At 36.7% G+C, this 26,912-nt stretch overlaps 2 protein-coding genes across 2 annotated transcripts in view; both read left to right on the top strand.

Annotated features, from left to right (window-relative positions):
- Nucleotides 1–16,523, top strand: part of LOC131680664 (U6 snRNA phosphodiesterase 1) — a 117,351-nt gene extending 100,828 nt beyond the window's left edge. Inside the window, exon 5 of the mRNA XM_058961377.1 lies at nucleotides 16,343–16,523. Coding sequence (XP_058817360.1) covers nucleotides 16,343–16,523 — 181 coding nt within the window. The remainder of the gene's footprint in view (nucleotides 1–16,342) is intronic.
- The window catches only part of LOC131684172 (uncharacterized), a 925,699-nt gene that overhangs the window by 80,872 nt on the left and 817,915 nt on the right, over nucleotides 1–26,912 (top strand). The gene's annotated exons all lie outside the window — the stretch shown is intronic.

Here is a 26,912-nt window from a genome sequence, read left to right as displayed (position 1 = left end):
ATTTTGATGTTAAGTAATTCTACGTCATTTTTTCATCTAAATTTTCAGCTCCAATGCATCTGAAATTGATTTTTTTCAGTAATCGGTCCGGAAATATTAGCAACATTGGTTTTTGTTTTTCAAGTTTACATGAAAACTGAACATTGCCGTGAATGAGTCCCTTATCTGATGCTACAGCAGGTAAAGCGTTCAGCTCATGTTTAAGCTTCGACCGGAATGGATTCATTTTGATTGAATTATCTTTGAACCGTCCCTGAAGTTGACAAATAAGGCAATACAGCTTGTTAAAATAGCGTGTCGAGTTCCGCAGCGGAATGTAGTACCGTGGCTCTGCTTACCCTATATGGATATGCGTTTCTATGGCAAAGTCCTCAACATCGTATACCCAAAAGCGACGCTGTAAACTTTCAATTCTCTCAACGCTATTATTATAGTTTGGGCTCCACACTTCAGGGCAATAATCTAGAATTGATCGGGAGCAGTACACCGATTTGGAACAATAAACATCCGTAAAGTTTTTGGCTATCCTGAAGATGCATCCCAGTGCTCGAGACGCTTTACTAGCTGCATAGGAGATGTGTTGGTTAAACGTAAGTTGAGAATCCAGAATCACTCCCAGATCCTTCACGTGACTGACACGTTCGATTTCTGTTTCTAGTAGACGGTAGGTAAAATAAAAAAAATGAAAAAGATGCCATCGAGCACTTCTTCGGGTTTACATACATGCGGTTCCTATTTCACCAATCAGCAAAGACTTGAAGCTGCTGTTGGAGAACTCAATTCAATCTTCAATTGAACGAATTAGGCGAAAAATCTTGAGGTCGTCCGCGAAAGATAATCGTGGAGTCTTCGGAATTAGATGTTCCTCATTGAAGTATATCAGAAACATCTACGGTCCCAAGTGGCTTCCTTGAGATATTCCAGACGTTGAAATGAATGTAGGTGCCTCTCGGTCAGTGAGGTAGGATCGAAACCACTGCAAAATACTACCATTTATTCCAAATCTCTCCATTTTTGCTATTGCGATATCGTGGTTTATCTTGTCAAACGCGGCGGATAAGTCGGTGTAAACAACGTCGGTTTCCACGCGATGTTCCATACTCTCTGTTATGAAGGATGTTAAACATAATAGGTTAGACGCAGTTTGACCGTCCAGACGTGAAGCCGTGTTGATCGTCACTTAGGTACTGCTTACAGTGAGCTTTAAGAGGTTCCATAATCACAAGCTCGAACAACATCGAGACAGCACTCAATGAAGTTATTCCACAGTAGTTATTGACGTCTCGCTTATTGCCTTTTTATGGATTGGGAACTTGTTCGCTGATTTCCAGTAAGATGGAAAAATACCTCTATCAATAGATGTTCGAAAGATGTGAAGAAGCGGATTAACCAAAACTTCGATGTGCCTTTTCAGAAATGCGGAGGGGAACCCGTCCGGTCCCGGATTGAAGGATGACTTAAGTCGAGAGGAAGCTCTGGTAATCATCGTTGCATTGACATCGATAGCACCCAGAGTTTGATCCACAAGTTGAGATTTGATTTGGTCAATAGTTAATGGCTCGTCTGTGAACACATTCGCGAATTCTTCCGAAAAAGTGCACATATGGCTCGTGATGTGGAAGCTGTGTTCCCATTGAAAGTCATAGACGACGGCAGCCCAGATTCTTTGCGCTGCTCGTTCACATGTTTCCAGAAACGTTTAAGATGCGACTTGAGATTACGCTGAATATTTTGCTGATATCGATAGAAACAGTGTTGGCTGGCTCGTTTATATGCATGGTTGAGACTGACGTAATAGTCTTTGAGTGATATTGTACGATACTTGCTCTGCAGGGCAGCTCTCTTTTTATAGACTTCAACCGTCGCAATGTACTCGTTTGCCATGGATGGCCGGTTTTTCGATGGTGAACTTTCTTCGGGACGTGCCTGTTAACGTACACCAGAACGTTGGAAAAACTGCGGATTCGATATCATCGAGGTCCAAAATATTTTCCCAATCGATGGTGGAAAAAAAGTCTGCGATACTGCGATGGTCGACTTTATGGAAATCGTAGGTGACAGAAAGTGGTGAAACATCGAAATCATGCACCCCAGTGTTATCAATGGTAGCGATCAGTGGAGGATTATGCATCACTGGTTTTACTAGAGGAGAGGGCGCCATCACTATTGATGAGGCGAAAACCTGATCGCTGGCAAAACAAAGATTGAGATGGCGGCTGTTTTCATTGGCAATGGAATTGATTTGTAGTAACGTGGCAGAGCTATAGCTGTCAAGTAGCCTCACTGCACCTGGGTGAAGTACGGACTGGTCCGAATCCGGATAAAGGAATCCGTTGCGGGAAGACTTCCATAAAATGTTGGGAAGATTAAAATCTCCTAGTATCATGAGCTCATCAACTGCGTTAGCGTTTTCGAGGATAGTAAAAATATAGCTGCAGTGTGCTTCAACATATTCGACTAAACATAATATCTTAGAGTAACTTTTGTAATTTGAAGACGTTATTCATTTGTATAACAACTGATTCTGCTTTTATCGGTATCGAAAAAAACTCTCAATTGTACGACGCACAGTGGCTGGAGGCTGGCCAAAACCTCAAAAATTTATTTTTGAAATATTGATATTTTATATTTTTCCTGAATTTCTCATGTATTAAGCGATGTATATTCAAAATTTTATGATCATTGGAGAAGAACACAGTTTAAACGTAGCAAAGTCCGGTCTTTTAAATGATTTTTATTTCCAAAGCCACAATTGCTCTGTTCACTACACTTTGATTTTGGTCCGATTTTAGCACAACAAGTTTCATTGTGTAGAGGAACGAAAGAACTTGGTTAGCGATTAAAACAATTCGGTAAATTGCAGTTCCAAGCAATATTCGTTTAAATATATTTGAGGTGGTCAGATCAAAAATACTTTTTTCGCTAATGTATTCTGTACAAATTTCGAAATTATTTCGGAACGGTCACATAGTATACATTCAATGGGAACTTTTCGAATATCATGGTCTCGTTCTATACTGAGCATACAAGAAATTTTCATTATAATAATGAGTAATCTAAAACTTGGTTTTAAAATGCATCTTGAGACAAAGAAATATATTCAGTTCACCGTTTTATTTTTTTTTGCTAAAACAACAAATTTGAGTGTGATCTGCTAAGAAAGCAATAAATTATGACGTTACATGCTATCATAACTATAGGGTTATTTGCCTTAGCATAGGTTGAAGTTAATCGCTTTAAAACAACGGAAGATCTGATTCTGATGAATACTTTAAAAAAGTTTAAAAAAATTTAAGTTAAAAAAAGTTTAATACAAACGAGAAAAATTATATGTTTCAATTTCATATTTCATGGAAAGTATGAGGTTTTCTTTCCTTCAAGAAAAATGTGTTTGAAGAACGACCAACAACCAACCGATTGCTCTAACGTAACATGGCGCAAGGCTCAGAAGGCGGTCAGTACACAGCAGTCACATGAGTATTGGATAACACACGAGAAAATCAGTGGAACAGTCCTCAATAATGCTTTCACGCTACTCTGTTTAGCAGACAACGTCCATTTAAAGAATATTTTGTCAGTGATCACCACAGAGGGTTACGAGAAGATGAACGGCGGGCTATTACCCTATGACAATACTATCTGTCGTTATATTATCGAAGTTTGCTTTTTTATTGGTGTTGCTGGTTGTTGCTTTGGAGACACTGGATGCAGTCGTTGTATCTGCTCAGTTGGCGCTGTCAGTAGGTTTCGAAATATAGAAAGCATCAGTTATTGGGTGGCCTTTTGGATAGCGGTTTAGCAGCGGTATGTCAAAGACTGTTTGTTGGTGTTGATTGTAGTAGGTGATTTTTCTTCACTGCTTCGGCGCGTGGCTTTCCGTAATGTGCCCAGAGCCGTCTTAAGACCACTCGGGGCCTCTGGACACAACTGAACTGAGGGGCCCCTATAATTCAACAGGTATAAATTGCTGAAGAGTAGGATGATCTAAAAATGATCCCCAGCATCAGGGAACCATCAACACCACTTTGAGATTTATTTAACTATGTGAAAGTATTAAAAATACTATAGAAATCAAAATATATGGAGAAAAAATTTCATGTTTCCATCATTGTAATTTTCCAGGTACGGTCGAAAAACGGAAGATAATTTTGATAGATCTTAAAAAGATATTAGCATTTCTGACCAATTTGACCGAAATTGGCAAATGTCCTAACACACTATATGCGGTTGTGGGAGTTCGAACTCAGGTGAGCTGCGTATAGAGTTGCGATATTTGTTTCTCTTATGATATAATCTGACCTTCATTGATCTAAATCTAAGACGATGTTTGAAACTGAAGAGTGCCTCCGTCAATAATGAGGGATGATGGAGTAAGGCGGGTTAATCGTCAATACTACAATGTCGACGATTCATTCAATAATTGTCCTTACACTATGACAATCTAGGAAAAATTATTAGTGATATTTAGCCAATAAAATCCTATTTGTTAATAGATGACGACTACGTGATTTACAAAAGTTACATTGATTCGTATAATGTTGTTCTCAATTTCTTACTGTTCCTGATATGATGCAGCTGGATAAAGTCAATTGCCAGCTTTATAAAAAAGCCACATTTTTTCAATTATGATTCAACTACATTTACAGATGACAATATTGAATATTGCAGCCATTGAAACCAATCGATTTTATATCAAATCACATTGTGCGATTAGAGGTTTATCCATTTTAGATATTCGCATTTTTAACAGCAGAAATAGAACGATTCTTTGAAATAGTGTCTCTTCCAGCAAAAATAAAGTAGTTGGTGAAGTAGATTTTTGTTACATATTCTGACAGAAGTTTTGTGCTTTCTTTTGTGGTAAACGGTTCTGAGAGGCGAAGATAACAAACAAGTAAATTATAAACAATATTAGTATTTTCATATTTAACGAATTAGTATCTCAAAGACGGCGCTAGTAGTTAAGTGGCAAGTCTCTGGTGTCGGTGATAGGCACTCAGTACAGAAAGAGACCAAAGGAAAAAAATAATATCAATAATTACAAATATTCAATACCTTCATTGTTACTTAAACAATTACTCGAACCAATTAATATGAGCAACACAATTCATTTCATTAATTCATTACCACAACTTTTAGGAGATCATTCATAATCAGAGATGCAACCATCTACCAACGAAGCTCATCAAAGACGACAATCATATGCTATATCACTTAGACTGCAATATTATATAAAATGCAAAGTCAAGCATAAATGAATAAAAAATTGAATTTAAAAACATCATTTCAATACCAGTCGAAATAGGAAACACATCGAATGCATGCTGCACAAATCCTCGACTACCTACGGAATACGTTCCATTTGAGCCAGTATGTTCTGATTCCTGATTCTGACGACCTAAAATATTTTTGATAGAGTGGATTGTCGTACAAAAATAACATAATTGGTACTGTACCAGATTACGACGGCATAGTGGAGAATGCCTAATCTGGCCGCGAAAGTATATTGAGACCTAAAGAAGTCCAGGATTCACTTTTAGAGGTTTTCATGTAGATTTGTCCATTCACACACACTGAATTCGCATCGGCAATTTTCCAACAGCTGTGTAGTCAGCAAATTTAGAAACTGAAATCTCAGCAAAGTGAGATTTGTTTGCTGATTTTCGGTGAAATATTTTGCGAGTATCAGCTATCAAACGTCACTTTTACTGAAATCTCAAAAAAATTGTTTACTGAGATCTCAGCTGTTGAGATTTCGGCAAAAGATGCGAAAAAAGCTGGGATGCTGCAGAAAAAATTAAGTGTACAATCCCTGATGTAATAAAGAAATGAGAATTTGCCACATGCGCGGATCGCTTGCCAAACAAGGATTGTGTACCGAATTTCGACATCTTTCTATTCCACTTTCTGTACAGCTTTCTTGTAAAAATTTTGCCACCTTGTTGGTGTCTTTCGAACTTTCTATATGTTGCAGAAAACATTTCATTGTTTTTGCTCAAAATGAATTGAAACTTGAATCGAAATGTTGGGCTGACGTTTAAATTGGTCCAATACCATCCTAGTCATGCAGTACCTCGTTTCCTGCCGCTATCATAACTTCGTTTGATTGTCTGATGCTCTTAAAATGTGACATGGCACATGGGTTAAGGTGCAATGTGCGAATACGAGCAACCCGATCAGAACGACATAACAGAAAGCTATCAAATTTATATCTCATGTTGATATTTATTACTCACTGTGTTATTTTTGTGATATCCCTGTCAGCAAGGCAAGCAAACTTATATCAAGATTATATCTTCTGGTAATATCATTGAACTGCTAATATGATTTTACTGTACGCATATAACGATGATGTTATAATATATTACATATTCTTTCACAATTATCTTTGAACGCTAACTGTAAACTGTAAAGCGGGCAAATGACCAGTTGGTTAAAGCCCCAATAAACAAATCAATCAATCAACTGTGAATGATTGTTATATTACACCAATGATCGTCTATTTGCTAATACACTGAAGCCTCTTTTTATGCGTATTTATTCAACTTTTTAAAGCAAATTTTCGAAGTTTTTATTGATTTCCTTACATTTGCGTTTTCCACATGGACATTCAAAGTTCCACGATTTTGAGAATAGATAAGTTTTAGATGCAAGAGGTCGGAAAACTTGAAAATAAGGTGTTTAACTTACTTGGTTGCATTTTGATTAAGAGATTACCTATTTTCTGAGACACTCGTCTGACACGCAATTTCGAATATGTGGTTTATGATTTCAATGTTGAAGCCTTTATTCAAAAAAGTTTTGGAATCGTAAAGTTATCAACAAGCTATTTTAAGGAATATAATTTTCATATAAAACTTATTTTAAAGAAGATGCAGGAAGTATCAAGCACTCCAGATGAAATAAAGAAACGCGAATTCAAATAAAAAAGCATTTTTAAACTATTTGTTATGGTTTAGTCAAATGATTCTACAATAATTTTAATTAATTGTGCATATTGCGAAAACGAATTTTCAGAACTTAAAAAACTGTTTCATATATACTGATTTCCACAATACCGTTATGAATTTCGAGGATCTTCAGTCCGATTTTTTCAATTTATGCGGGTTTTTCATTGTCCAGTTTGTTGGTATCTGATTTTGTGCGTTCTCCGAATTACCAAAGCATTGTAATTTTTTTATTTCAACACCCGCATAAAAATGTTTGAGTTTGAGATTGTTGTATCTTTTCATTCCACCTAAGACAGTTTGACATTTACAATGAACCGACAATTACTTTGAATGCGCATATGTACTAATGTTTCCGTTGTATTCAATGGTGCTTCGTTCGTCGTAAAAAACATTCGAAATTTTCGTAATAATCAAGATACTTGATTCATTTTGAAGAAAGTTAAAAAAAATAATGCGACCTGTTCAAGTTGTTGAAAGATTAATATTTGTGAGTATGCTGTATAAAGCTATCAATATTTCAAAATGGCCTAGAAATGTCTGAATAAATACACATCCCAGCTGGTATTATTTTTTGCTGTTACAATTTAAATATGTGTTTTAGATAGTGCTTGAAATAGCTAAAAACTTTAATGTAAAAATATTGAATAATTTCCTCCTTAAAACTAAATAAAATTTAGGAAAGAAAATGTATTTTAGAAAACATGAAGTATTCTAAAATTCAACAACAATCCTCAACAATTTCTCGAATTTTATGATTATCTGTTATAATATTCGCAGTTGATAGATTGAACTATTGTAAAAAATTGTATTTCTGCGAATTTATTAGATTTAAGATAATTGTACTGGTTTGCTTAATCTTCCCCATTCTAAAAATGCTAATAACAAAACCCCAAAAGCGACTTTACTGGAAATCTCAAAATGCAAGCCTCAAAACTTCGGTATTTGTTTCTTTGAATCTATTAGAAATCATAAGTAACATTTGTCGTATTCTCCGTAAAATAATGTAGGTAAATTATCCGCTAAATGTTACCATATCGCATCGACATTATTCCTAAAACTCGTGTAAATTATGTTAACGTACAAGAGAAGCATCGAAGCGCACTATTCAGAATCTAAAAATAGTTCCACTTTCCTAATCTGAAAAGATATTATAAAGCTATTCAGTCTATCGTAATATAGGCCGCTGTAGTAGTGAGCAAAACTGTATGACAACAAAGCGTATTATACAAGGAAAACAAACATTCCTTTGGCTTTGGCAAAGTTCAATGTGTGCGTTCTGGAAACATCTTCTGCATCTATAATCGTTTTGCCCTTGACGAATGCGTAGAATATGCTAACATTAAACATCGGTCGAAAGCAACGTCGTTGGTTCATGCAGGAAACATCCCCATAAAACTCAGAATACCCAGGTTCAAATCGCTATATCCACTAATAACAATCAGCGTGTCATATACTCATAATAACAATTATCATCCAGCATGTATGCAATCATTTGACAAAACTGTAGAAAGCTTTTGCTACATGAAGCTTTTTGCTTCCAAACGTAAAGCGCCTTAATGTACACTATATTTTTCTATTTTATTCTATTTTTAGACCTGCACGCTAAATTCGTTGATACTATACAATAGGTAATAAAAGCTGTATTGGCCGTGGGAGAACCTAACAAATTTTGTTATAATTCTGATAGAAGCCTATCACATGTTGTCATATTTTTGATATATACTAGAAGAATTTCTGTTATGTTTTCTGTTATTTTACCAACTAACGAGACCAAAGCTATAACACAACTTGTTATCATAACAAAGTAACTCAGTCTGTAATAATTTTGTTATTTCTTTCTGATCGGGAACTGATCCATTATTACCCAAACGCTATAAAGTTGCAAACAATTAAATGCTACTATTTTTTTTTTGGAATAAAGCCTTCAGAATGATTCTTATTCACCCTAAGTTGGGGGCCCCTAAAAGCCCGGGGCCCCTGGCTCTGGCCCAGTGTGCCCATGCGTAAAGACGGTACTGAATGTGCCATCCGGTTACAGATCTAACCACAGTAGGAGTTATTTGCTTATAGTTATTGTTAATGTTGGCTAATAAAGATAGGTTTGGTCAGCCTTATACCAATCACACAACCGCCGTTTAGAACGCCAGTGAAAAGTTTTCTCCTAGTATCACTCGTAACGGATACCACTTCCCCATATTCCAACAGGAATTTTTAATGAGCTCTGATTAGGTGTCATCCATGTAAACAGGTGAGTTTTAACGTTGTCATGTTCAACTTAATATTACACATTGTTCTTTGCACTGAAGTTTTCTGCCCTGGCTAAACTTCTCAACGTTACCAGTATACTATTACGGACGTGGTGTAGCTGTATGTATGCTTGAGATTAAACTCCAGTATTTGTTTCTTCTTTCTTTTAGTAACTGTTCTACCTCGTTGACTGCTGAGTAATTCGCTGAAAGGATTGGCCAAAGAGAGGAGCGGATCCAGAAAAAAAATCGTTGGGGGACTGAAAATTCGAATATGAAATTAACATTGTACAATTGTAATACATAATAACTTCAATTATTGAAAATCAGTGAACACTTTGGTTTGAAAAGAGTTTTAGTTTGAAACTAATCTAAAAATGAAACTAAAATAAAGTTCTCAACTAGTTGAAATTTTTTGAGAAGGTGGGGGATCCGGAACCCCTAGCACTATGTTCCTGGATCCGCCTCTGGACCAAGGCTAGCTTAGTTAATAAGCTTTGGAACAAAAAATGAAAGAAGATAGCTTGAACAATTCATGAGCTATTCATGGTACCAAAACATGGTTTCGAGAAAAAATGCATGCAATGTTTTGTATACGATTGCTTGCAGATTGAAATCTGTTCAGCTCGATGTTTCGTATCTCCATGAAAAATAGTCGGATTTGTAAGTGGCGTAGCCAGCGGGGGTTTGGATTGAAAAAACCTTAATACTGAATCATTTAATTGAATATGGTACAACAATAATTTTGGAAATATATTGTCTGATCACTGCATTAAGAATCTAGTGTTTTAGGCATCATGAAGACTTTTGGAAAATAGTGGGAATTGGATCTTGTAACTGAACTCTTAGCCGAGGTCCTATAGTTGTCAAAATATCTTGAGATATTTTTGAAGGGATGTTCCTAAATATGGAGCGACAATGCTCTACAAACAAACAATGTCTAGAAACACAAACTTCCTCACCGAAAAATTGGATAATTTTACATTTTTGCTTAAAATGTATTTTTTTGAGAATGTGTAGAGTTGACACAAAAACTCAATGTGATTGACATAGATAATAATATTTTGGAAAATAGAAGAAACTTGATGAAAAATTATTTTTTCGTTGGTTTATGATCATTTAATTATTGTTGTATGATCAATTATATATAGCCAAATAGGATTGGAAATAATAAAAATTTCAAAATAGTTCAAGTTAGTGGCTACTAATGGTGTATATTCGAGTGTTCAATTGAATGGTGTGATAAAATATTGTATACCAGGACTCGTGTTGGATTTGCGAGCTTTAATAGTGAAAAAGTTAAATTACTGCTCGAAAAAAATTGCTTACGGTCATGATCACATTATTTCGGAACTGTCAACTTTGGATGTTTAGTATCTTTGAATCAGTGTATTACAACGTATAGCAGCACATCTTCAAATAAAATAATTTTGGAGGTTAATTCTTCTAGAAGAAATTATGAAGTATATATTCTTAAAAAAAAATAGTTCGAGAGTTAATGTCTTCAGCAAAGTTTTCGAAAATGCTATTTCAAACGACTTTGTTGAATATGGCGGGCAAAGCGTAGTTGGTAAATTTATTGCCTTGTACGAATGTCTCCTAGATTCGATTCCCGATCCCCGCACATAAGGTTAGAAACTTGAAAAAGAGCCAAAAGATCCTAAGGTTAACGCCTCTATAATCAAAATGAAAAAAAAAAAACTTTGTCAAGTGCAAAGACTGGTTTTACCAAAAAAATTTCGCCTTAGTGAGACTTTTTGGCGTTTTCCCTATTTTTCTCTCTGGGGTGAAATATAGCATAGCACAGTGAATACTGTTTTTAGAGTTTTTTAACCGAATAAAAGGTATTTTATCAGTGAATATAAAAATATACACAAAAAGTTTAAGCCAAAAACTGTCGCTATGAAATGACAACTGCAAGTAGCAGTAGCCGGCGCTTCGATCGTCTAGCAATCGCTATACGGGACTTGTGTGCAAACTTGGATACAATGGTGACTCACGCATGCGAACCTGTGTGCGATGGTCATTCTCAGCGTATTTTCATTTGAATGTTTACTCATGTTTTTTGGAAAAAGTTTGTTCTAGCTTATATGTCTGTGCTCTGTGATTTAAGGGTGAAAGTAAACTACTACTGTTTTAGATACCGTTAATTCGTATCTCGAGCTCTATAAACCTCATGAAATATTCAGATCATGACAACACCTGCTGGTACAAAGGAACATATTTATAAATCACGGATACATGATGTTGATTCTTTGCTCTCACACCTTTACGACGCAAGAAAATCATTATGCATACAAGCATGGTAGTCATCAGTAGGTAATCTACGAATGGCACAAAATGTGATGGCGTATGACATTGGATACTTTTTTAATAATTTTACAGTTAGAATTGACACCTGAGGAATTCCGAAACAAAAACGCATCCAACAGTAATGTTATCAGAATGTACTCTTTTCGAATGCTGGGAAACTCTATACCGAACAATGTAATACAAACATGTAACTGAAATTTTGTCGCAACATTGTTTCCTGTAAAAGCACGTACCTACCATTCTGCGTACATATTTATCCTCTGCTCAAAATTCAACGAAACCGACCTTGTTGGAAGTATCATAACGAGGTAGTTATCATCAAAGCAAACGAATCCTAAATAAAAACAAGATAAATTTGAAACGGCAAATTACCATCCCAGGGTAGACCAAACCAGGCACAAAATTTTCGGTCACATCCCAACCATCACCGGCACCGGTCGTCGTTGACAAAGGCATACCTGACGAACAGCACGGGCGAAAAAAAAACAGTAAATAATTCCTGTGCTAAATGGAAAGACAAAACATCGAGTCATTGTCGGTTGCGGTGGTCGATGAATGGTGAAGCACTCGCGTTTCCAGTGCCATTCGTATGTTTTTGTCAACTTTCATATCTTATTTGTGAAACAAAATACGTAGACGCATGTCTGTTATGTTCTGTTCTGTAGTTGAGCGGGAAGTGCGGGGTTTTCAAATGACACGGCCTGTATTCAATAGTCAAACCGTTTACTCAATTGATTGCTCAACCCAATAACGGTCCAAATGAACTCACGATGAGTTGACGATTGAGGCCTAATTGGAATGCAGTTTGCAAGAAGATGAATACGTTAATTGGACAGCAATAGAAGAAACTGCAAGCTGCTACCAAGCAATCATGATACTAACCACTGACCCGACACCTACAACTAGTGGGAGGTAAGGTGCCCGGATAGTGGTTTGCGGTTTTTTTGGAGTCCACTTGTTAAAATTTCCATTTCGGACGGACCCGAAACACGGTACCCTACCGACCCCTGTCGGTCCGTCGGCGGCGGTGGTATGATGCTACGAGTATGTCCTCCGGTCATTCATTGCAATGCAATGGTTTGAATGGGCACCAAAAAAGTACACAGTCGTCACTGCATAGCATGAGTAGGTTGCTCTGTGCAACTGTTGCCGGAGAGTGTGTGGCAAAGTGATGAAGCTGCTTGGTGTGGTATAATACGTTCTGTGGTTTGTATTTCGGTTGAGTTTTATCCCTGAGGCAATTTTGAAGTTTGCTGAGATTCATGCATAAAAATAAGTTTGTTTTGCAATGGCTTTTGCTCGGTCCGACTGTTCGGATCAGTCGCAAACGAAATCATTGGACAACCTATGATGATAGTAGTGGCCTCTTTCTGTAACTTGTAATTAGTGTGTCAATTGCGATTTAAGAGAAAATAAAATATAAAAGCGCGAAGTTAAACAATTATTGACGGAGGAAACGCACCTTGAGATTAGAATAATTATTCCTGCTGCATGTCAATGCAAAGGTCTTCGGTCCTTTTCTTTTCTTCTAATTTATTTGACACGGCTCAATGCGTTAGCACAAGTGGGCCGCGGGTCTATCGTGTTTTTATAAGGTGTAAAAATAAACGAATTATTTTGAAGTTATTATCTGTCCGTCGGGTATTGCTGATGCAACTTGCTGCTGCGTATTGAGATCTTTTTTCTTAGGGGTGGTGCATTATGCTCTGCAACTTGGCGGTGAGTCCGTCTGCTTTTACGCTGTTCATTGTCAGAAATCCCAGTTTGTTTCTTGTTCTTACAGGGCCCTGTTGTAAATTCGTCTTCTTCGGCATTTGTTTTTTCATTGGTGGTGCTGGTTGTTGGTTTGGAGGCATTTGATGCAATCGTTGTTTCTTCGCTTTTGGTTAAAGCATTTGGTTTACTGGTACTGGGTACGATCATTATTCATTTAATGTTTGTTACTGCTCGATCCGCAGTCGTTGGTTTAGCAACCGGTTGTGGTTTAGCATACGACGACTGTAACAGATGGAATTTCCTTAACAGCCTCTGCGCAAGGTTTTTCGTAGTGTAGCGGCTGATCACAGAATTGGCACGTAAGAATCTGTTCTGGATACGTGACTAATGTTCGCAGACTCTATGTGCCATCTTGGGATGAGTTGCATTGGGTGGTAGGAGGGATAGATTTTATCGGACGCATTATCACCACACGTACGTCGTTGCGCAGACCCTGGAAGAAGTCACGCCTCTACTAAATATTAAAAAAAATTATTATAATTTTATAAATCGAAGGCTGAAAGTGTCCAGAATATGTTGGTAAAATGATGATTTGACCCGCTACCACTGAAACCGCGATGGCAATGGTTCAATAAAAATTTGCCCTGCCAGCAGCATTTTATTGATGCTAATCGTCGACAGGTTTTCTAACGTGATCTAACGTGGCTTCTCTCTTGTCGGTGCTCACAGTAAAGGGAGACAAGTTTGTCTTTACCAGGAGACATGTAGTTATGCTGTTCAAGCTCGGCTCCTACCAACAGAAGACAAAAGATTTGCCCATACGATTCTAAGACTGTTTCTAATTAATTTGGCACTTCTAGTTTTCCGATCTGTATATTTCACATTCTTGCTCTCACTTCAGTACTATGGCTCTAAATTTTCATAACTTTCCCCACTCAGTAACTTCTAGCTAATTAAATGCCGTTAAAAGAGAAAAAAATAAAATTTTGTCACTGTGCACAGTGACAATAGTCTAATAAAAATCTATCCCGGCATTAAAATTTTGTTCAAACTTTTCGAAAACACTTGTTTTGTTCAAAATTTAATGACCATTATCCAAGATCACTTTTTGGTCACCATATTGGGTCCGACATTTAAAATTTTTAAATATCACCTCAAATTCAGCGACCCCAAACATTCACAGTTTCATTGATATTAATAAATATTTCACTTTTTTAGTCCGCCATATTGAATCGGCCATTTTGAATTTGTCAAATTTGACAAGAAATTCGTGATCAGCGAACCCAAAAACCCATTTATACAAAGTTTCATTCACATTGATAATTATTTTACTTTTTTAGTTCGCCATATTGGATCCGCCATTTTGAATTTTCCAAATCTAATCTCAATTTCATATTTAGTGACCTTAGAAATCTATAAATTCACTTATTCTTAGACAAATAGATCGAGTAACTTAAATTGTACACGAAAAAACTCCAACTTCGCGTTTTGCCAGCTTAAAAGAAGGTAACATTCGCCAGCGCTGTAACCTACAAATTCGCAATATTTTGATTATTAACGATTTTTTACAGCCAGTTAAAGTGTAAAAATCATGCGAAAAAACGATACTTTATTTTCAAGTGGCCGCCATTTTGTTTGTATAACGATTTTTTCATGATTTTTAGGTTGGGGCGCCTGTATGGAATATAATCTTCAGGATCGTGTTGGGTTTCTGTTTGTAAAGGACGAATTGCGACCTGTATCGTGCCCGCAGATCAGGTCGGTTTTCAAAACACCTTTTCCTGGACTCGCCATTTTGGACGCTATTTTTGACACCTCACGCTCGAACATTTTGATTTTATAGATGAAACCTTAATATACATTTTGCAGAAAAGAGTACATGCTTAAGGGGTTAGCGTTGTGTACAAGACACGATCGCAGTCACATTGAAAATGCAGCATTTTTGATGTGGCTTTCGCTTAGTGGCAGGGTTGTCACATTCACTAATTTTCTTAAAGGTTTTTACAGAAATCATAAAGGTTTTTACAGAATACATTTTGAATATTTGCTTATATTACGATTCACTGGTGAAGGAACAGAATTAACAAGCACAAACTTAATACAAATTAATTAAGGGGTTATATACAAAGTTGTGGCGAAAAGTTGATATAAGTTTGCAATTTTTTAAAAGTGTTTTGTGCAAATTTTATTTGAAAAAGCGAAAGATGGATCGTTGGCAGCACTATCGAAGATAGAAAAATCAAGTTGAATTAAAAAAATATATTCAAGATTGACGGAGTTATGGCCGAAGCGTGTTTTTTGGCAGAGGTTTGCGGTGAACGCTCTCCAAGCCGAACCACTCAACTAAAAAGATTATCGAAGAAAAATGAATTGTGCTGTACTTGAACGGATCGATTTCCCAATAAATTTTTTTTTCTTGCAAATAAAACATGTAGACCAAAAATTGAGTTTTGTAGAGTGATGTGGACAGACGTGGGCCACAGGTTGGAGTGGGCCACCCGAATAACTGTAAGACTAGTGACATCTATGTCAAACCGCGAACATAAGTTATCGTATTTTGACACTAGCTCATTTTTTATAAACATTCAGAGGTTATAAACCTATTCTCGCACTGTCAAGAGAAACGTGCTGAGAATATCGGCAAGAAAGTTTTCGCGATCGTACGCTTCAATGCGAATCACAATCGCATTTTAACGAGAAAAACTAAGGTAAATATTCAATATGTTAGTGAAACGTATAACTTACGAAATGCAAAGTGATTTTTACCTATTATTCACATTGTGTTTCTGTCCGATCCATATGCAAAAAACGGCGCTTGTAGATAGAAGTGGGCCACTTTTTGTGGACAGACATGGGCCACTTGAGTAATGCAGTTTTTTGCGCAGTAAAATATGTTGATGAACTGTGCAAATGTGTTATTTATTTATTTTTATCCTTTCAGCCACCATGCCTCCCAAAAAAAAAAAAAGAAACCCCAAAAAAAGAGGTTAATTATGAAAAATTGATGACTGCCATAAAGCAAGTAAGGATGAATGAAATCTCTGAGCGTGTTGTTTTTGCTGCAACTAATGTTAGCAGATCGACTTTTCAACGCTACCTAAAATTTGTCATCGACAGATTTCCCGATATTGCCGATGTTACCGAAGACGTTGATTTTTGCATGATTTGCAACAAATTAATGCCGGCAAAACTGACTAGAAAGAACTCTATCGAGTGCGAGATCTGCGACCGACCCTTCCACTTAAAGTGCGTCGGTATGACCAACCGCACCACTTTCACGTGCATCAATAGCGAGTAGGATCAGTGCTTCAACACTTAAAATGTTTTTTTCACTTTTTCGTAAGAGTTTTATTAATTTTTCTGCATTGCTAAGTTTTTCCAGAAAATAAACAAACATTATTACTAAAGTGAACGTTTTTTCCAATTTTTAACCCTCTTTTAGCATCAACTAATTTTTATTTCACGAGTTGGACAACGGATTCGTGTTCAGCGCCTTTGAAAACCCCAGGACAAGAATTCACATCAATCAGATCATTTCTTCAAATAAAAATTTAGGTGGCCCACTTCTCCCTACAATTTCGGAAAACGCGGAAAATGCACTTTTTTACAAATGAAAATAAAAAATTTTGGAAACTTAATTTCACAAATCTGCTTTAACGATAATTTGCGCCTTAGCATATTCTTGCGATCAAAAAAAAAAGAAACAGAAAAATTTTGATTTTTCACTATTTTACAACCAAAAATAAAAACGTGGCCCACTTCTGTCTACAGCACTCTACTGTTCAAAATTTTAAACAAAAATTTATTGCAAAGAATCGTAACATTTTTGATGAAAAAGAAACCGTTCACACAAGAATGTAAATACAAACAATTTAAAACAAAGTATAGGCAAATCGGGTGGATAGTTTTTGAGATATCACGTTCACCGCAACGGTACTTTTCAAAAAAAGTACCGTTGCCGGTACTTTATTCCGAGATAATTGCGTTTAAAGTTTAGTGTTAACTTCATTCGTGGAAGAACCAGCTCGCTGCAAATGGCTGTAATTTGAAATCTAGTGCTCCGATCTGGATGGAATTTCGCACAAATACTTGCAAAAGCATGTACTTGTAGAATATTCAATAATTTTTTTTCCGATTTTTTGAGTTTCAATTTTATAAATAATCCCTTAAATCATTTTACAACCTAAAAAAATATCAAACATTAAATACTTTTTGCACAATTAGATAAGAGATAAAAGAGTATCTTCCATATCTCCGTATTTTGACATGAGTTGTTTTATAGCGGCCGCATTAGTACGCGGTGCCAGGTCATGTATCTTAACTTCAATAGTGTCATTGTCTATGTATGTTGGGATTCTGTATAAATTGTCATTACATTCGATAACGTGTTTCAAGTTGTTCTGCGTAGCAAATGATTCGGCTTGGTTAATGTTTTTGAACCTAATCAGTACCTCATGACGTAGTAGGTGGAATTGCACAGCATTAACGTCTGCTATGTCGAGCCTCATGTTAACCTTCAACAATTGCTCCACTTCACGAATTGATGGTCTTTCCGGACATTTCGAAAAATCAACAGCAAGCAACACAGTTCGACCGAATTGGGGAATAAACTAACTTTGCATTTTTGTTCGCATACCACACACTAGGTAGAAGGGACTAAATTTTGCGTTGAATGTTAGACAAAGCAGCACTCGCGTAGATTTGATTGCGTGTCCTGCTATTACAGCGTAACGATTGGTTCACCACGCATGCTTGCCGCGCTTTCATTCATTATCCTTTGATAATGCGACAAAAACTGCAGCAGACATGTTGTTTCATGCAAGGTCGCGGAAACGAAAGTTTACTACTCCTTCAATCCATTGGTCGAAATCCGTGCACGGCGACGTTCGGCGTGGAATAACTTAGTTACCAATAGTGTCCCATTTTGTTTATGGCGACATATTGACAGGTATTAAAAATAGCATGTGTGTTTTAGTCGGCCAAAAACAAGGACCAGAATACCTTTTATTTGATTTTGCTATGGACAATTGTTTAAAAAATATACAAAATAGTAAATTTTTGGATCGGAAAAAATACGAACAATCTGTGTCTTACGACAATTGCTTAGCTGGTTAGTTTTTTTTAAATAAACGAGCTAAAAACTTCAAATGTCTACATAATGGTGTTTTTTTCCACTCGGATTCTATCTGGCTTTGTTTTTGCCATGCTAAATATTACCAAAAATTGAAAATTGCAATGTTACCTAATTTGAGTGGCCCGTTCGAGAAATTTTGACTTAATTATCAAAAGAGTTTTAAGGGGATCAACAATGATATGAATATTCCGTCTACGATGTCAGTGAATTTTATCAGTAGCTGTAGTAGGTTCAATTTATGGCTGAATTATTGAGACATTTGGGGTTTGATGTTATTTGTTTTGGTTTTCTCGAATCGTTGTATTCGACGGAACTTCAAGTGAAACATTCTGATGTTCCTCAAGAAATTCCATATGAGAAAATATTCCTCCTTTTCCAATAGCTTCCAGACATACAAAGAGATATTCCCCCATGATTTTCGTCAGAGTCTCACTCATCCTGAACCAACAAAGTATTTAATCGTTTGCCATGATCAGCGACGAAGCTTCGCTTAGAATTTATGTAAAATCGTGTTTAGAGTATCCTTTAAAAGAACGCTTCAGTTTTTGTTTGCTCTGTCTGAACACGGCACATGCCTTGAGATCATATATTCGTATTTCAACACTCCCACTATAAGAATCGTTATTTCCTCCGCCCTTACCACACCTTTTTTGCTTTATTGCTGTGTGTTCCAATTTCTTGCATATAATGCAAGTTATGACGCCGATACAGAAAGCCTGACAGGTAGATAAAGTTAATCGAAAAGGTGTAATTTAGCAGATCAGTCCCAACGAAAGTCACGTGATCCAAGCCTGAAGGGACGTTGATCTTTAGCTCCACTTGCTCATCCTGAATGCAAACGCTTACAGTCCAAAATCTTTGCGGACTGAACAAGCAAACCTCATGCACCAGGGAATCCATGCATATGAAATTGGATTTGACAACACCATCGATTTCAACTTTGTGTACGGGTTAGTAGAAACGATTCTTCAAATGGGGAATCGGAACCTATGACGACGAATATTGTTCGACATCCATGTCCCAATCAGGTGTGTCTTTTTTCAAAGAAGTCAATTATACACGAATATAGAAAACGACACAAAGTAGATACTTATAGAATATGAATTAAAAGAGAGAAATAGGAAATTATGAAAATTAAAAACGTCAAGGGTCAAGCCAAGGGATGGTAAACCGAAGACGTACGTTTAGATGCTACTGACACAAGGAATGTTTAAAAACCTTTAGCAGCAACAGATCACAAAAGCGCAACTGTTTCACTCGCACACAGAATGAGCAAAAACATTGAACAAGAAAAAACATTACAGCTTTTTTAAATTTCAAGCGGGTTCATGGACCACGTCCGAACAATCCTAGTATAATAGTGCGGCTTACTTGTATCCATTTACTATTGTAATACATCTAATCACCTATCTCTAGGGGTATGACTATTTTCTTTTCTTATTTTTGTATCTTTTTCATTATTTTTCCTCATATTATCTATACAACTATATAAAAAGTTATACACGATTACCTCAATTTACTCTTTCTGTATCCATTCCATTTGCTTCCTATTGTGTCTGTATTTGTGTCTGTGTTTTATTTTTTCTATGCTGCCTATCAATCTCGACTAAAATATATATAGGATAGTTAACAATAAAATCTGGTTTTCTCTGGGAGGGGCTGAGAGAGAGAGTGGGTGATTTTTATTTTTGATTATGAATTCAACAAGGTTTAGCGTTTTTCGTAAACGGGCTAAAATAAATAACAGTATAATGTACACATCTTTTTGTTGTATCTCGTCTCTCATTTTGCGCTAAGATTCTCTCTAGACTACATAGGTGTGTTTGTGTTTTTGTTTATGTTGGCATAAGTGTAACTTATTAACATTCGCGAAACCTACAATTTCATCCTACACTGGATGGAATTTAGAGATTAAAATGTTAGGATGTAACAAATTTCCTTTGATGTTATCCGATAGCTAAAAGTACTATAACACAAAGATTAAAATAACATATTGCAACAAAAGTTCCTAAGCAGTAGTAATCCAAATATATGCATATGACACGGTTTTAGCGAAAGGTGACGTTTGTGTTCGTTTAAAAATTGTGGGCGACACGATTTGCGCTGCCTGTGATGTATTTCTACGTTCATAGCAAAGCACGTCAGCAAGAAACCACCCTTGGTTGACTCGTGGTGCACATTTTAAAAATAACGTTATATCTAGTAACGGTATTTTCTCCAAGAAAGGGTTAGTTGTAAAAGAGCGTGCTTCTATCAGTTACTACTATTTCAGGTTTGAACTGAAACAGCTTATCAACGAGCGAGAAAAATGCGGTCTATCAGTGCCGTTCTCGCAATAAATCGGGTTACTTTTTTATTTCAAACCAACCTAAACCAGCAGGACGTATCGTCCGATGTTGTTATTGCGTACAACTAAATGTAATACATCTAATCACCTATCTCTAGCTCATTCAAATTAACTACCTCGGCTCGGTACACGCCTTAGCGAAACCGTCCATATGGTTCACATGTGTCGTGAACGCCGAGAAACACCCAGCTAAAGCAAAATATATTCAATTGTTTATTGATAGAACCTTTCGCTTTACAAGCATTTTTCCCTACGTCCAGTGCTATCTATGGGCACACACCCTCTGCCCGAGTAGCGACCAATTCTAGGTAGCCTTTCTGTCTCTCTCCAATTGGCTTTACTCAGAATAACCAAAAATACAAACATGTCGCGCAACATGCCAGCGCATATAAAATAAGCCTTGGGAATTAATAAAAACACATTCTTAGTCTTACCTTATACACAGCGAGCAATCCTTACCTTCGAAAAACCAAAGGTAGCCAAAAGCTACCAGATGGCGACCGTGAAAAAGAAAAAAGTGAAAACGGTGCAAACCAACAAACGAAAAACTCAGTTGCATGAAATCGAGCAAGGGTGCCACAGAAAAATAGCCTCTAACTGAATAATATACTTGGAAATGTGAATGTATCAATTTTGAACAGGAGTGATAAAAGTTCGTTATAAGGATGTTTACGAGAAGTTAAAGTTGATCCTGAACGTGATCGGTTTGTTGATGTCATTTTTTTTTTGAACTATGAATCGAGAAAAGTTCGATTCCGAACAAGTGACGTTTTGAAATAACTGGTTATACCTGGATATGGACATTCAAGTGTTTGACAGTGGCAACAAATTCAGACTACTGATTGGTGATCGATAAGCATGCAAGTTTGCTTTTGGCAATGAAACAAACGTGTGAAATCATCCACACCGAAGAAGAATTAGTGCCACACAGAGAACTAGTGCCACGTAGAGATTGACTAATCATGAACCAAGGAAACGGAGACACCCGCATAACACCATGAGGAAGTGAAGCAGCTGTACGGCAACAGTTTGGTAACTATGCCACCACCACCGCCGCCGATGATGGCCCCGTCGTCACTGAAACCAGCTGCGCCGGTGGCGGATCGGGAACCGGGCAACGCACAGGCAGACCGAACCAGCCTACATGCCTACACACCCGCCACAGGCCCACGAGTTGTTACAAATTAATTCGACACGTAGCAGTACCTCTCCCTACTCGGACGGTTTGGGTGCATGACTGTCGGAGAGTAACGGTGATACTAGCAACAGCAGCAGAATCCGGAGGTAAGAGTTCGATGAACAGAAAACGCTGTTTTCTTTCCAATGCATGAAATACAGATGTCACCGGAGAAGATGTAAATCAAGATTCATTAAAACCTAGGCTAAAATTGTCAAAAAATATATATGTATAAAATCATGGTTAGAATTGTCAAAAAAATATATATGTATAAAATCAGTTTAGAATGCGCATAAATTAGAGATAAAACAGACAAACAGATAGACAAGTTAACATACGCATTTGTTTTTGCATGCTCATGCAAAGGTTACGAGAAATAGACTCGCACCTTTGCAGGATACAGCTAAATTTAAATAAGAGCAAGGGCAGGGCTAGAACCCTACAAGGTATTCTAGAGAAAAAGGAAGAAATTTCCGATCTCTATAATGAATACAAAAGCAAATTAAATAAATTAAAACATCGGATATCGCACGAAGAGTGGATCATCGAATGCGATAAGTTTCTAAATTTAAAAACAAAGTACCAAGCATCATTAGAGATCTTGGATACAACAACAATATTAAAGAAAACTACTTTAAAAACTCTAGCTAAAACAGCCATATTTTGCAGACGGCTATCGGCAGGTAAATCAAAAATGCCTGACTTTGATATTAAAACTGCGACAGCCATCGTACAAAAGTACGATGGAACTGCTGACGAGTTGGAGGCATTTATCGACTCGGCTCAGTTACTAAAAGAAATGACATCGGCAGAACATATGCCGATGGCAATAAAATTCCTTAGAACTAGATTAACGGGTAAGGCAAGACTTGGCCTACCCATTAACTTAGTATCAATTGATGCACTTACAGCGGATGTAAAAGCCCGCTGTGCATCAATCAAAACCCCAGATGAAGTTCTCGCTAAATTGAAATTTTCACAACAGCGAGGACCTCTCAACAAATTTTGTGATGAAGTAGAAGAATTAACACTTCAACTGCAAAACACTTATATAGAAAGGCAAATTCCAGGTGATGTAGCAGCTTCAATGGCTACAAAAGCTGGAGTTAATGCCCTAATTCACGGTTTAAAAAACCATGAAACACGTACTATACTTAAAGCAGGAAATTTTTCCTCAATAAAAATAGCCACACAAAAAGTATTGGAGAACTCGGAGCACGAAAGCCACAGCGTACCAAATGCACAAATTATGCATTTCCGGCACCGTCAACACTACGATCGTGTTGACAACACACGAAATTATCGTGGCTATACACGTGTTAGAGATTTTGATAGGCGACGTCCCAATGCACAAACTAACCGATATAACACATATGGTAACATGCAGCACTATACTCCTAATAATACACAAGCTAACCGATTTAGCACAAACGGGAACACGCAGCAATTTTACCAAAACAATAACAGAGGACGAGGAAGAAATAATTCGACTCCTCAGCATAACAATTACCGCAGTAAGCAAGGTCAGGGACGATATATATATATATATATATATATATATATATATGTCACTGACTCAGCACCAAGCAGCCTACCTGATCAACCAACAGCGGACCTGATCCAACCACCGGCCAACCATCTTTTTTTAGGAAACGGGCAGTCTACACATTAAACGTAGCTGCCTCGAATTTCATAAAGCTCAAATTGAACAATTCGAGCAAGATGTGCACTTTCCTGGTCGACTCAGGAGCTGACATATCACTCATTAAAAGCGAATGTATCTTGCCAGGTACAAGCATAGATACAACTCGCAAATACAAACTAAAAGGGATTATTCCTGGTGAACTGCAGAGCCATGGAATTACCAAATGCATCTTTTACATGCAAGACACACCTATTGAGGGTACTCTGCATATAATTAACGATGATTTTCCTATACCAACCGATGGTATTATTGGAAGAGATTTTTTGGCAACATACCGATGCTCGATAAATTATGATGCATGGTTGCTGTCAATGCATGTACATAACATAAATATAGATATACCTATACACAATAATCTAGGTGGCTCAACCTGGTTACCAGCTAGAGCGGAAACATATAGAATAATTAATAATTTTAATCCAGAAGGAGACGTTGTGTTAATTGCCTCAGAGATCGCTCCTGGAGTATTTAGCAGCAACGCAATTGTAAATAAAGAATCTCCTTATATAAAGATTGTAAATACCAATAACGAACCCGTTTTAATCAAACATTTGTTACCACAATATGAACATTTAACCAATTTTCAATTGGCGACGATCAGCGAAACTGATTCTCGGAATATTAAACGAAATGATGCTCTCCAAGAGGAGCTCAATTTAAAAAAATTTTCGGCGTCTGCAAAAGATAGCCTTATTAAATTATGCAATAAGTATAACGATATCTTCCACCTAAAGGACGACACACTATCTGCAAACAATTTCTATAAACAAAAAATACACCTGAGTGACAAATCACCAGTATATATAAAAAAATTATAGAAACGCGCATAGCCAGCGTGAAGAAATGTGCCGTCAAGTGGACGACTTAATCAAAAATGATGTGATAGAACCATCTGTTTCTAATTATAATTCACCCATTATGCTTGTTCCAAAGAAAACAACTAGCACAGAAAAGAAATGGAGACTAGTTGTAGATTTTCGGCAACTAAATAAAAAATTACTAGCCGACAAATTTCCTCTACCAAGAATTGACGACATTCTTGACCAACTTGGCAGAGCAAAGTATTTCTCTACTCTAGATCTACAGTCCGGTTTCCACCAAATAGAAATCGAGAAAAAATCTAGAGAATTCACCGCATTCTCCTTACAGGAACGCGGACATTTTCAATTTAAACGATTGCCATTCGGACTCAATATTAGCCCGAATAGCTTTCAACGCATGATGTCAATCGCACTTAGCGGACTAGGTCCCGAGTGCGCATTTCTCTATATTGACGACATCATAGTCATCGGTTGTTCAATCAACCATCATCTTGCAAACTTGGAAAAAGTTTTTCAGAAATTAAGAAACCACAATTTAAAATTAAATCCATCCAAATGTAATTTTTTTCGAGCTGACGTAACTTATTTAGGTCACCACATTTCTGAAAAAGGAATTCAGCCAGATAAATCCAAATTTGATACGATCTGCAACTACCCTATACCTAAAAATGCAGATGACGTACGACGATTCGTCGCGTTCTGTAATTATTACAGGCGTTTTATAAAAAATTTTGCTCAGATAGCAAACCCTTTGAACAAATTATTAAGGAAAAACACTACCTTCGTTTGGAATATTGAATGCCAAAATGCATTTGATATGCTTAAAAATCAACTAATTTCCCCAACAATTTTACAATTTCCTGATTTTAACAAAGAATTTGTTCTAATAACAGATGCTTCCAAAATTGCATGTGGTGCTATCCTAGCACAAACATATGACAATATTGAATTACCAGTAGCATTTGCCAGCAGAACCTTCACGAGAGGCGAAGCAAATAAATCTACTGTAGAACAAGAGTTAACAGCCATACATTGGGCTATTAACTATTTCCGACCATATTTATACGGACGAAAATTCACTGTTAAAACTGATCATCGACCGTTGGTCTATCTTTTTTCAATGAAAGAACCATCATCTAAATTAACTAGAATGAGACTAGACCTAGAGGAATTCAGTTTTACGGTACAATATGTACAAGGTAAAATGAATGTAGGTGCTGATGCTCTTTCTAGAATAAATATCGACTCTGAAAAATTAAAACAATTAAATTTATACGTGGTGCAAACTAGAGCAAATACTCGCAAACAAACAAATTCAAATATAGACGCGATATCGAATGATGCTGAGCCCGATCAACTCAAAATCTACGAGTCGCTAAACAATGAAGAGGCATATAACCTCCCAAAATTAATGTTAACACAAGAAAACAACAAAATCCATATACAAATCATGGATAAAAGCTACAAGAGGGAATTGACTCCAGCGTTAACAGTCCCTAGCAAGCTATCAAAAAACCTAGGTCACATTTTACAAAATGTGGAATTACTGGCAAACAATAAAAAAATTACCACTTTAGCTCTAGCGCTAAATAGTGAGATTCTCAAGGATATGAATATTCAAGAATTTAAAGATAAAGGCCAACAAATATTGAAGAATGTATCAATAATTCTATATACTCGCCAGCAAATAATAGAAAATCCTGAAAAACAAAAAGCAATTATCAAAGCCAACCATGACACACCGATAGGCGGTCATGTTGGATCATATCGATTATATAAAAAACTTCGTTGCCAATACTATTGGCCAAAAATGAAAATACACATAAGAGAATATGTAAAAAATTGCCTAAAATGTAAACAGAATAAACATACTTACAAAACTAAAGAAAACCTCATACATACTCCTACACCTACTAAAGCACTAGATAGTATCTCAGTAGACACAATCGGTCCATTTTCAAAATCAAACAGTGGTAACCGATATGCCATAACAATACAATGCGATCTGTCAAAATATGTAATAATCCAAGCGATTACTGATAAACAAGCAAATACGCTAGCAAAGGCACTTGTCGAAAATTGTATCCTTGTATATGGCGCACCCAAATTAATTAGAACAGATCAGGGAACAGAGTACAAAAATGAAGTATTCTTACACATGAATAAATTGTTAAATCTCAACCATCAGTTTTCTACAGCATACCATCCAGAAACAATTGGAGGTTTAGAGAGGAATCACCGTTGTCTGAATGAATACGTAAGACAGTTTATCAATCACGCCCAAACGGACTGGGATGATTGGCTGCCTTACTATGCGTTCTGTTATAACACGACACCTCACACAAACCACCAATACACACCATTTGAATTAGTATTTGGTAAACAGGCAAACATCCCACAAAATCTCATGTATTCCGAAAACACTCACACACAACCCATATACAATTTTGACCAATACCACGCAGAACTAAAATACAAACTACACTTAGCAGCACAAAAAACA

The sequence above is a fragment of the Topomyia yanbarensis genome, chromosome 2 (assembly GCF_030247195.1).
Source record: "Topomyia yanbarensis strain Yona2022 chromosome 2, ASM3024719v1, whole genome shotgun sequence".
NCBI classification, from domain to species: domain Eukaryota; kingdom Metazoa; phylum Arthropoda; class Insecta; order Diptera; family Culicidae; genus Topomyia; species Topomyia yanbarensis.
This window is presented reverse-complemented; position numbering and strand designations above follow the sequence as displayed.